The sequence below is a fragment of the Pagrus pagrus genome, assembly GCF_965226575.1.
Source record: "Pagrus pagrus genome assembly, contig: HAP1_SCAFFOLD_31, whole genome shotgun sequence".
NCBI classification, from domain to species: domain Eukaryota; kingdom Metazoa; phylum Chordata; class Actinopteri; order Spariformes; family Sparidae; genus Pagrus; species Pagrus pagrus.
In genome coordinates this window covers 160963-173509 of record NW_028175432.1, presented here as the reverse complement: position 1 = coordinate 173509, position 12547 = coordinate 160963, and the positions used below count along the sequence as shown (strand labels likewise).

The following is a 12547-nucleotide window of genomic DNA, read 5'->3' as shown; positions in this document are numbered from 1 at the left end:
AGAGCATAAAACAAAGTGTTTTAATCTTTATAAAATGTAATTGAATCCCCCCCTCTCATGTCTCATGGTGCAACCAACCCCGCTGTGCCCGCAGTCACACACACAGCAGAGGTGTGTGCAGTGAGATTGTTTTCAAGCCGTTTTCTTGTTAGAAATGCCAGCCCCACATAGCAAGCGGGTCAGGGCCAGATCCGGCATCAAGCCGGCACCTCTGGCCTACATCTGGCATGGCAATAGTATGTTAGCCAGATGTGGGCCAGGTCTGGCAGTGATGGCACCGTTTATGAAATGGCATGCCAAATGTGGGCCAATTGTGGTTAGGTGTATGTGGCCCAGGTCTGTACAGTAGCAGACAGGTCTGGGCCAGATCTGGCATCAAGCCGGCACTTCTGGCCTATTTCTGACCTGGTAAATAGTATGTTAGCCAGGTGTGGGCCAGGTCTGGCAATGATGGCACCGTTTATGTAATGGCATGCCAAATGTGGGCCATTTGTGGTTAGTTGTATGTGGCCCAGATACGTAGCAGACAGGTCTGGGCCAGATCTGGCATCAAGCCGGCACTTCTTGTCTATTTCTGACAAGGCAAATAGTATGTTAACCAGATGTGGGCCAAGTCTGGCAATGATGATACCGTTTATGTGATGGTACGCGATACATGGGCCAATTGTGTGTGAGTTTATTAGACCCTAGAGTGACTTTGACTAGGGTCAAAGGGGACTATTTAAGGTTAAAAAAAAAAGAGACAGGTTTTACACATTTGAATTGGTTTTTTTTTAAGTATATTTTTGGGGCTTTTATGCCTTTAATTGATAGGACAGTTCAGAGAGTGACAGGAAATGGGAGGCAGAGAGGGGGAATGACAGGCAGGATAGGGCCGCTGAATGTGGGATTCGAACCAGGGCCGCCTGCTCTACACATGGGGCGGGTGCTCTACCAACTGAACTAAACACCGCCCCAACACATTTGAATTTTAAAAAGGCAGGACAGTCCCTTTTCTTTAATAAATGATCAAAGCTTTGTCCGAGAAGGCTGAAATCCTGACATGGCCTCTGCAGTTTGTAAAGTCCCCAGCCCATACAACCTTCAGAAACTTGAAAGGTCATCCTGGTGCATGTGAGGTCTTCAAATAAACCCCTTTATTTTTATAAATTTTCACATTCTAAAAGACTTAAAGAGCATATTGCAGGTTAGACCCCCCCCCTTAAACCAATGCTTAGAAATATAATGTAGGAACAAGTTTTTCTTAAAATTATATTTATAAATATAAATTTATAAATAAGACTTCCGTTTTTGGGAGAAAATTTTACTTCCGCATCGAAAAACCCTTAACGGAAGTGACGTAGGCAGAGGGAGAGCGGTCGGTTTGAACAATAGGAAAACAATGGATTGTGGTGCTGGTTCTGACCCCGAGGGAACTTTACATGTGTATAATTACAAATACGACAGACCACAACCGTATAACTAGGAGTCCATTATGCACATTAGAGAGCAGAGAGACACCAGGAGGAGAATTGATGGCCAGAGGAGAGAGAAATTGAGCTGTGGTGTCAGGACAGTCAGTGCAGAGTTGGTCAGAGACTGGTGGCTTAGCTTACTGTATACGCATTAGCTACGGATATGCTTACATCACAACATCGTACAGATTACTACCATGTATCATGCAATAAAAAAACTAGTATTGATTATCTAATACATGTCGGAGTACTGATACTTACCAATGACAGAATATATAGAATATTTAGATTGACTACAGTAACATTATGACACAAGTTTGGTGAGAGAACATACATTTTATTAAAAACTGACTCATGAAAGTCATGACGTCAATTCTTCCCCTCAACAGCCAGCAGATGTCACTATTTTGACTGTATCGAATGCTTCGAAGCAGTGCATCATTTTCCAGGCAACTTTGTCAAAGTGGTTCAGTGCTTCAGAAAGCTTCGGTTTCACCACCACTAGGCAAAAGTTGCAATGATGGCTAAGGTGACCCATTCAATGGGTAAAATAATAATAAATAAAAGTCAGATAGCCAGCTTTACAGTGTCACATTTCATTGATTAATTTGGTGTTCCTGTTCAACCACTAGATGGCAACACCAGACATAAAATATTCATACTATTCAGTATTTTTTGTATAGCTAGGCTATTTAAATGTCTCAAATACAATAAATTTGGTTCCACAATAAAACACACATTAACAGATACATTGTCATCTAATAGTTTGCCCATGAAATCACATTTAGCACAGTCTACAATTTATAGCCATCATGGATGCCATAGCGATAATCAAATCAAATTACACTATCATCAAAACTGTAATTAATCAAAATTTTCCAGAACATATTCAGTTTATATTTGGCTGGCAATATGCAATCAATACAACTATTTACAATTCAACATTTGGAGAGTACAACATAACACAACTCACCATTTAAGAACACACTCACTCATCACTTGTATTGGAATTTAGCTCGCCTCTCTTTCAAGCAAGCAAAGCGATCAATCACCCTCTCATTGAAATCAGGCATGTTCCTGACAAGTTCCCTCTCCATGGAAAGCAGGCCCAATGCATTCAGACGTTCCTGTCCCATTGTATTTCTCAGGAATGTCTTGAACCTCTTTAAGGTGGAGAAACACCTCTCAGCTTCAGCTGTTGTCATTGGAGTGATTATGAGGATGTTCAACAGCGCCACAGTCTCAGAGAAGGTTTCCTGGAGGTTGTAGCTCTGTAGAACCTGGTACAGAGCCAGTGCACTGCAGGAGCCCCTGAAGTCTGGACTTTCGTAGATGAGAGAAAGCTCAGTCCTGAGCCTCTCCTTGTGTAGCATGGGGTATGCCCTCATGGTGGTATTCAGAGCCTCTTCAGGGAATGTTTTCAGATGCCGGTCAAACAGCTCTGCCTCTAGCAGCACGGCACTCACAAGGTAGCTGGTGAAGGAGAACCTGTCTTTGGCATGGCCCAGGATTGTTTCACAGATCTGTTAAAATGATAAAAATGTATAGTCAGTAACACACAATTGTAAAAAAAAAAATTCTACTGGTGTTGGCATGAATGTGGCCATGATCTACTGTATCTACTGTCTCACAGTTCCAAAGTATGCATTTTATTATTCATGCAGACTTATTACTGTATCCTTGTGTGAGTATAATGGACAAGTAATGGGTGAGTAAAACAAATGACTACCATCCATTACTGAATTACTGAAAAAGAGATTGTGACTTTATCACTTGGTTCCAACACTTGAGTATGCCTACATCATTGGTCAGTAGTGAATGCAGATACCTCTTTTGACAGCCTCTGCTACTCTTGTTCATAAGGCTCTCCTTGATCTTGTGGTACCTGGTGCTTCTTGCTGCTGCTGTTGAGAGGAGCTTTGGTCCCTGAAGGGAGACAGATCAAAAGTGTGAGAATATGATGACAGTATGTCAATGCCATTATCAATAATTACTCTCTTTAAAAAAAAGTAATACTAGTAAGTAATAAAAAATTGCCGCGAAACTCTTTCATTCACCAATATTTTGTTATGATACGCTAGTGCTATTCCCCTCTGAGTCCGGGGGTTAGCGGTTATCAACACCCGGGGTCTGTAGGTTGACCTACTGACCTCTGACCTGGACGATATCATCTCCGACCGCTGCCCGGCTCATTCTGATAATAATCATTCCGCTTCGGCATTCGGGTCCATTTTTAGTGCAACTAGCCAGAGCTTTAGTAAGTCTAGGTTGCGGAGAGGAAGCTGAACTTCGTCCAGCTGCTCATTTTGTTCAGACAAGTCGGACACACGCAGAAACGAACCGTAGCATTAGCGATAGCAACAAGGCGCGCCGCAGTCGGAGATGACATCATCCAGATCAGAGGTTAGTAGGTCAACCTACAGACCAACAGCTAACCCCGGACTCAGAGGGGAATAGCAGTAGCGTATCATAACAAAATATTGGTGAAATTAACGAATTTTGCGGCAGATAATGTGTTATTTAGAGGCTACATTGCACTGCCCTGTGTACTTGCATTATACAGATATACGCGGCTCTCAGCTGGATCTAATTTCGTTGGAACGACTTGTAATGACACCAAAGTTATCTGGGTGAGTAAATGATCGTATTTTATGCTAGAAATAAGGTCCAGATTGTAAAAAACGGTTATTATCCATTAATAATCAAAAGAAATAAACCATCTGACCCATTTAAAAAAAAAAAAAAACAGTGTTATGAGTATGAAAAGCCTCAGAGTTATCAATGTCCTGTATCAAATCATGAATGCTGGCAGTGAATATGCCAACAGCTTCCTCCTTGTTGATCTTCTGGAGGGATCTGGAAAGGGGAGCCGCAGCAGACGAGGACAGGACAGTGCTGCACTCTCGCACTCTCAGAGAATCCATGAGGAGCCAAAAATGCTGACAGACATGAAAGACATATGTGAAAGGCAGAAGATTACAGTACATAAATAACACAAGATATACAAACTGAAATACAAGTTATGATACTTTTTCATCAGAAATCACAAGAAGACCCTTACCTGCTTTATTTTTGCACAAGTTCCCTCCTGCGTCTCAATGTTTCTTTCCGTTGGAGTTACTTACTTCAGTTTCTCCACAACAGGCTGAGCAGTTAGTAAATAGAGACATAAGCTGGCTTTGGCACACAATGAACTTGTCAGTAGCCCTGAAAAAAGAAAATTACCTATTAATTTGCACCATGACACATCTTGGGCTGTGCCTGGAAAGCTAGGATAATAAGAGGTCAATCTTTATACAAATATGTAACTTAATACATTCAATGGTTGGTTTACTACATATACCCTTGTCCAACCTGCAATCCCATACAACAGCTCTGTCACAGAATGTGTTCAAGTGTGTTAAAAATGGAGGTCAGATAGTGTTGGAGTTGTACCGCCTGTATGCATATAGATAGCATATATAACTCGAAAAATTGTATTTCCTGCGAAAATACAGCGTGAATGCTGACGGCTGAATTGATTTCGGAAATCTGCTGAATGTGCTGGAAAACACTTGCCTAATGCATAAAAAATGCATACAACTATGAGAATGAATGGTCAAGAATTTGCAGAAAAAGCTGTCTTTTTTCAAAAGCTGAAAAGTCAAAGGCGGAAAAGTAATAGGTTCAAAGAGCTTAAAAAGCTGAACATTTTGATAATTGGATGGTTTCTCTAGCTGAACATGAAGCTGAATATTTGAAAAGGATGAAAAGGCTGAAAAGCTGAAAAGTAATAGGCTGAAAGAGCTTAAAAAGCTGAACAGTTTGACAGCCAAACAGTTTCTGTAGCTGCATATGCTGGAGCAATAGCAGAACCAAAGTTGAAAATGTCCCCATAAGAATGAATGGGAAAACACCTCCCAAACTCCTGCAGGTTTAGAAAAAAGTGTAATGGTTATGGCCAAAATATGTATACAGTGAGTAACAGGAGACATTGCTGAACCATGTGATGTCTTTTTTATTTCTGTAAAGTGAAAAATGAGGGAGCCAGAGCGAGAGACAAAACCGGTACCGTCTGCTCCACTCCAGAAATTTAGGCTCAAAGTTAACACTGCAGCTTATGGGGGAGTTGCTGGAGTGCTTGTCGCTCGAGGGCTTCTACAGCCAAAAGTTTAAGTCCTACATCTGAAATAAGAACATCACCTGAAAGCCAACAAGATTTCCTACATTTCTATGTATATATTGTCTATGTGAAGTAAAAGCTGTGGGACCCAAATCAAGATGAAGAGAGTTTTTTCTCAAGTTTTTGCAGCTGCTCTCCACTCTAGCGATGATGTCACCCACTCTAGCTCACGCAAATGTTATAAAACAAGACTTACAAGTGGCTGTTCACGTTCAGCTGAGTCTCTGTCTGATCCGTTACTGTCTCCTGCCGGGGCGGCAGCACCAGCAGCTGCTGACAGACAGCGGTCCGGATGAGGCTGTCGGCACCGAAGGCACCGCACCGCACCGGGGGTTGGAGGGGAGAGGGGGGCGGGGGGTCGCACAGTTCTTGCTTCGGAATCCCAGTTGAACTCCATCAGATCGCTGGAGTGATAACCCTCTGGTTTAAACTGAGCGACACACAACCGAGTTTTTCGTAGCTGACGCAGAGGTCAAGCCCCGTCTCTTCAGCTGCACAACACGCACCCAGGCACGGAAGATAGCACCGTTTTTTTTCTGGTGGACCGGTGGACTCGATGTCGTGACAGGCTGGAGTTTGTGAAACCACCACAAACTGAATAATTTACCATGTCCATGATAACGCAATCCAAACCTGCTGTAAACACACTGACTCATGATAAGACGACCGCTCTGACAAATAGCCATCTGCTCCCACACTAAGCTATGGCAGCTGCTAGCATACAACTCCCTCTTGTGACGTAATATGACGCGATGTTGGAAAAAAAAAAAGAGAGAGACAGAGAGAGTTTTTAGGCGCTGTGCTCACTTTTTCGGTTAAATTTGTGCTCTTGTGTCTTGAAAAAACATTTCAAATCCTCACTCAACTTTTCAAATGGTATTTTTCACACATTACATTTATTTTGTAAACCAGTATAACCTGCAATATGAAAAATCCTTAGGCACACTTGTATTGGGGGGTCAACCACCGTGCAAAATTTAGGGTCTCTAGGGTCAAAGGGGGCCATTTAAGGCCAAAAAAGACATGTAAAACTGTTTAACAAAAATATCAAAACTTTATTCTAAATGAATACGATTTGAGTATGTTGCTCAGCTAAAATTGTAATACAAGAACATTTTGGTCCCATAATTGGAGCGTTCTTCGTTTTCCTAGTGGCCAGCAGTTGTGAGCTTTTGGAATAGATAACAAGTTTCAAGTCATTCAGTTTGTTGGAATGGTGAGCCTCATTTGGTTTAAAAATGTGAAAGTTTGAAGGCCCGCCTACCAAAAAGTAGATGTTTAATCAAAGCCAAACCAATGCTTATCTACTCATCTGGGGCTACAGAACAACATATCAAAAGCTCAGACTTCCACGACCTCTATAAAAAAAATGCTATAAATTTGTCAGTATGTCAGAGGGTGTAACACCCTTGGGTTTTTGAAAAGGACCTTTTTTCTAAATGACTTATATTTTGCTTTCGTATTCTTGTGTAGGGGCCCCAAGACAACCTCCATGCAAATTTTGGGGTCTCTAAGGTGAAAGGGGGCTGCATGGCAGCCAAAGAGACAGGGGGTATTAAAGGTGAAAAAACAGGATTGAAGGGATTTAGCCAGATTTTTATGTTGCTCACTTATAAGTGTCATACAAAAATATTTTTGTCCCATAATGATTAGAGCTTTCTAAAGCTACTTAGCTTTCCTATTCAAAACACTCTGTACACATTCAGGATGACAAACTCTGTTATTCCTCTTAATCTGCACACAAATGCACCAGTCTGCTTCGAGTCGGATTATGCTGACCACTGGGGCATACCTTTTATGCAAGAGTGTTACTGTTCTGTGCATGTTTAAAATACTTTTATTAAAACATGTTACTGTATATCCTACTGTATAGCCTCCCCTTTCACCCCCTCCATGCCCCCGGCTTTACTGTGCGGTCCCGGCCGGTGGAGCCCCCGCTGCACCATCCACCGGGCCGCCGGTAATGCTCCACTGTCACACCAACTGGGGTAAAAGTCCTCGCAGACATTTCATGGGACACATAAATAATCAAAGTGCACGTGCAGCTAGTGGAAACGAGCCAGGAAAGAGCATGCATGACAGCGTGACGTGAGCATTTCCTCAGAATGATTGACATGTTGGAGGACAAATAAGATGATCCACCCGGGGTGCTGCATTTGCAATGTTATAAAAGGTTGGCCACCAGAAAAATATCTATGACCCAGTAGGATTACAACCTATATGGACAAGCAAGTTAATTTTTTGCTGGAAATCCAATATGGCCACCACAATATTAGCCCCAGTATAATTGAGGTGAATAGGGCAAAAATTTAAACTAAGAGATATATCCATGAAACTTCACAGGTTGATCACTGACATGAATAAGAACATCCTTTGTATTGGAGGTTTCCATGAATATATATTTAAATATGCAAATAGGGCATTATTTGATTACATTTGCCTTAGCCTAACCCTAACACTGTAAAGTAACTCGGATTAATGGGTAGTCGGACTTTTGGGTGGTCGGACTGACGTATGCTCCCCCAATTCTGTATGGAGGCAATTTCCCGAGCAGCATCAGAAATCTCTCTAGTGAGAGGGAGAAGACAGACTTCAAAGCTAAGGCTGTTAAGAGAGGACTCAGGGTGGGGGAGGGGATGCCACCATAGGATGCCACTCAACAGGCTTAGAAACTGACCTTCAGTGTCACTACAATGAGCTGCCAGAGCTAAAATATCAGTCTTTCCTAAATATTGTCTCAATATTCAGCCTTCCATTATAAGTCATTTCTTACAAGTTACAAAATTTAATAGAAAAGAAAAATTCTAATTGTATTTTTTATTTTATTTTCAATAGTAATTTAAATATACATATCTGGTATAAAATATGTGAAAATCCCTATTAAAGATAAACAGCATTTAAAAAGTTCAGACTTGTGCTGCTCTGTATCTCAGATTGAATAAGTGCCATACTACATGCTCCTCTGAAAGTTCACAGTCAGGTCAGGTGCAAGTCAGGGTGGGGGAGGGGAGCTTTCAATGCACCTGCACCTCCAAACTCCCTCCAAAAACACTGCTGCGTTCAAGGCAGGCAGGAATTACTGATTTCCTGGAACTGAATAAATAATGATTATTAATACATGTTTAACTTCTTAATCCCTTTATGATTTGAAATTATTTGAAGATAAAAAAATATTTTAACTCATTTTTACTAATCAAAACCATCCCATGGCTTGCATGACTGAGAATATTAAGATTATTTCATTTTTAATAGGCAGTTTTCGTAGTATTCACTCTGCTTAAAACTATATTTGAAGTAATTATTTAATATGGGAGTAATTACCTCAATCTGTAGTATTTTTGCATTGAAACATTTGATAAAAGTTTCCTTTCAATTTGAGGCCATAACAGTAGTGAAGTTTCCCACTGCCTGTGAATGCAATCGGAGAAGCGGATCGTGCAGAGAAGTTGACTGAGGACTGGAGGTATGTTTGCGATACTATTTTTTTTTAATTAATTTTTGCATGTTATCTTGTCGACATTCAAATTACCCCATTTACTAAATGTTTGAAACCTTAATTACTATCGTCTATTGTATCCTCGTAGCATGAAGTCCGCGAATAAAGCCAAGCCGTATTAGGTCGATTGTAAAGTTACAAAATACATAAATTACGAGATTGAAACAAACAGTGAAAGTGATTCAGATTTTAATGATTAACATCTGTGATAGACTGCCATGAGCTGTTCTCATGGCACAATCCTTTGTGCATATGGTGGCATGCAAGGTTAGCCACAACCACTAGCCACAGCTGTAGTCACCATGGATTTTATTTCAACCAGTATGTAACAAATTACATTTCCATGCTCAACGCTTTTTTTTTTAATGTCGACTTACTCGATTGTGATTTTATACAAAGACGTATTGAAAATGTCAAGATTAAACTCTGCAGGGGACGTCAGCGCCGTTTTGGGAGGAACGCGCATAGTCAAAAATGACCTCCTAGTGTTTACCAAACCACACCTTGACCTTGTTGGAAAGCGTCATGAGGTCAAAGAAAGATGTGAATGAGAATTCAAAAGGACTGAACTGTCTGCGGTGCTCAGAGAATCCGACTACACTATGTCTTCGGGTGTTATTGACATGGTCTGCGAAGGAACAGAAGCACATGGCTAATTCATATGCAAAATAATGTCATCAGACTGTTCGGACCTTCTCTTGAATTATAAACTGTAATTATAAACTTGAGAGGCAGAAGAAACTTTCCTGGAGAAATATACTTAACCATGGGCGAAACTTTAGTTTCAGAAGTGGGGGGGACACAAGTAGGAACGGCAAATTTGTGTACGCATAGCGCGTGTTGTGTTCTGTAACGCTGTTACGTTGGAGTGTCACTAGATGGCACCACTGAATAAGACAGGACTATGTATGTAGGTGAAGAGAAGAAGAAGGAGCTGTTGTTATGAAGCTGTACTTCCTGCTGAAGATGTTGAGTAAAGTCCCTTGAGCTTACAAGTTGGTTTTCATTCTTCACTACACCACAGTGCGCTCGATTTCTGCCTGCGTAGAGCTTAAATCATGCCATTTCTATTTAACCCTAGCCTACTATTTTGTCATTAGCCATACTGCCAGTGGCGGAGCGTGGGTCTCAGCACAGAGAGGGAGGAGCATTCTCGATGGGCCCTTGTGATAGTTATTTAAACATTGCATTTATTCCATTATTTAAACATGCTAGTCACACTAAATATTTCTGCAGAAGACAATGCCACAGATCACCCCCTCTGACACACACACACACACAGGTCACTGTCTGAGTCAGTGGCTACCATGTCTAAGCCATGTAGCTACCATGTTAATTGTAGACTGTCTGTGTCCATTTAATGTTTGTGTTGTACCAAAGACATGGTAGCTACTGACTCAGCCAGACATCAACCTGCTTGAGCTTTCAGCACCATAGACAGTGTTGGTCACAGACTGACAGTCAGACACAAATCAACTCAACTCAGTAACCAATCACACAAGCAGCTCCATGGCTCCATGTTGTCCCTGTGTGATGTTCAGGACAGGTGAGGACAGTCTGAGGACAGAGAGCTCTGAGGTTGAAGTTTATAATTATGAAATGCACCGTGAGACTGTGACAGGTCTGTACGTCTTGACCACATGTCAGCTGTTCAGCTGTAGTAGAGGAAACTCCGCTGTTCTCAGCTCCACCGCAAGGAGCGCTTTTATTTTTATTTTTATTTATTTTTTTAATTTAGCTCCGGTAGCGACCCGGCTGAAATGCATGAGGATGCGCGGATCCGGTGTATTTATCAAGGCTTGGTCATCCTGCTGAGGCACCGGGTTGGTTTGAGCTGCGTTCATGAAGCCAGTCTTTAATCTCGCGTCTCCAACTTGTTCAGAACGCTGCTGCCCGATTTTTAACAGGCACGTCCAGGTGTGAACACATTACCCCTGTGCTGTCGTCACTCCACTGGCTTCCAGTTCGTTTTAGAATTGATTTTAAACTTTTATTGTTTGTTTTTTACTCCATTAATGGCCTGGCTCCCTCCTACCTGTCAGAGATTTTAACTGTCCGCGATCATGGCAGGGCCCTCCGTTCTTCCGGCCAGCTCCTGTTAGAGGTACCAAGGTCAAGACTTAAACAGTGGAGCGATCGTTCTTTTGCTGTCACAGCTCCCAGGCTGTGGAACAGACTGCCCCCTGACATTCGCACCACTACTGACCTCAGCCTTTTTAAATCGAAGCTGAAGACACACTTTTTTAGATTGGCATTTAACTCTGACTAGGGTAGTCCTGCTCTTAGGTGTACTTATTTTGCCTGTTTTTTACTTAATGCACTTTTGGAGGGCCTTTAACACCCTGCAGCACTAGTAGTACTTTCTTGTGTTTTCTTGCAGCACTGTAGCACTTTCCTGTGTTTTTTATGTATTGCTTTTATGTATTATTTTATTTTTTTGATGTAAAGCACTTTGGGTACCGTCTGGCTATTGTAAAGTGCTATACAAATAAAATGTGATTGATTGATTGATTGATTAAGTTAGAGGCTACTTTCAAACTCGTTACTCACTGGTCGTCAGCGTTTTAGCGATCGTACAGCCTGAGGCCAGTATACAACAGGTAACGGTGTTGTTGTCTCTTTTCACCTCCTCTCTTCCTTGTGTGATCAATGCGCTGCATACACGTTTTAAACAGAGATGGCTAAGCGCCTGGTTTAACATATTAGTTAGCTAACGTTAGCTACAATAGTGTATAGAGTAAAGTTAGAAATACCAGTAATGACTAATCAACCCACATTTTCTTTCTTCCTTTTTAGTCCCGTTCCAAATAAGGACTTTAAGTTGAGCTGTCGGCTCCTTTTCATCTTTTTGCTGCTGTGCCGCGTCCTGTCTGTGTCTTTGATTGAGCACGTAGTGTGAGGGGGGCTTCCGAGCGGTCAGTTTACGCAGGGTTTCTTGTTGTTTTGCAATTACAGCCTGTGCCTACTGTTAGTTTTCAAAGTGTAAAAAGTGGGGGGGACAAAAACATGATTTTGAAAAGTGGGGCGGACATGTCCCCCCTGTCCCCAGTGGAAATTGCGCCCTTGTCTTCATAGCAAACAAGTTTTTACCTGGAATTTAATTCATTAAGGGTGAAAAGTGGCTTATGTCAAAAATGAGCATTTCAGAGCGAGAGGAGCCTGTTTCTGCACTGTACAGTAGCCTAAGCTGCATTTCACTGAAAAAAGGTCTTTCAAACAAGTTTTCTATCCTGAACTGGTTGAATTTGGATCTTCTTCATGGCAAACGTGTTTTTACCTGGAATTTAATTCATTAAGGGTGAAAACTGGCTTATGTCAAAAATGAGCCTTTCAGAGCGAGAGGAGCCTATTTTTGTCTAAGCTGCATTTCACTGAAAAAAGGTCTTTCAAAGAAGTTTTCTAGCCTGAACAGGTTGAATTTGGATCTTCTTCATG

At 41.6% G+C, this 12547-nt stretch overlaps 1 protein-coding gene across 4 annotated transcripts in view; it reads right to left on the bottom strand.

Annotated features, from left to right (window-relative positions):
- Positions 1-1776: 1776 nt before the first annotated feature.
- LOC311253672 (uncharacterized protein) overlaps positions 1777-12547 on the bottom strand; it is a 27601-nt gene continuing 16830 nt past the window's right edge. Inside the window, exons 1-4 of one of the 4 annotated variants that reach the window (XM_084384172.1) lie at positions 5813-6254; positions 4516-4661; positions 3340-4393; positions 1777-2977 (exon numbers count right to left, since the gene is read on the bottom strand). In XM_084384172.1, the coding sequence (XP_084240298.1) occupies positions 2450-2977; positions 3340-3435 (624 nt within the window). In that variant the 5' untranslated portion in view covers positions 3436-4393; positions 4516-4661; positions 5813-6254 and the 3' untranslated portion in view covers positions 1777-2449. Of the gene's footprint in view, positions 2978-3282; positions 5745-5812; positions 6255-12547 lie in introns of those variants that run through there. The other 3 variants (XR_014621781.1, XM_084384171.1, XM_084384170.1) reach the window with 3 other exon arrangements.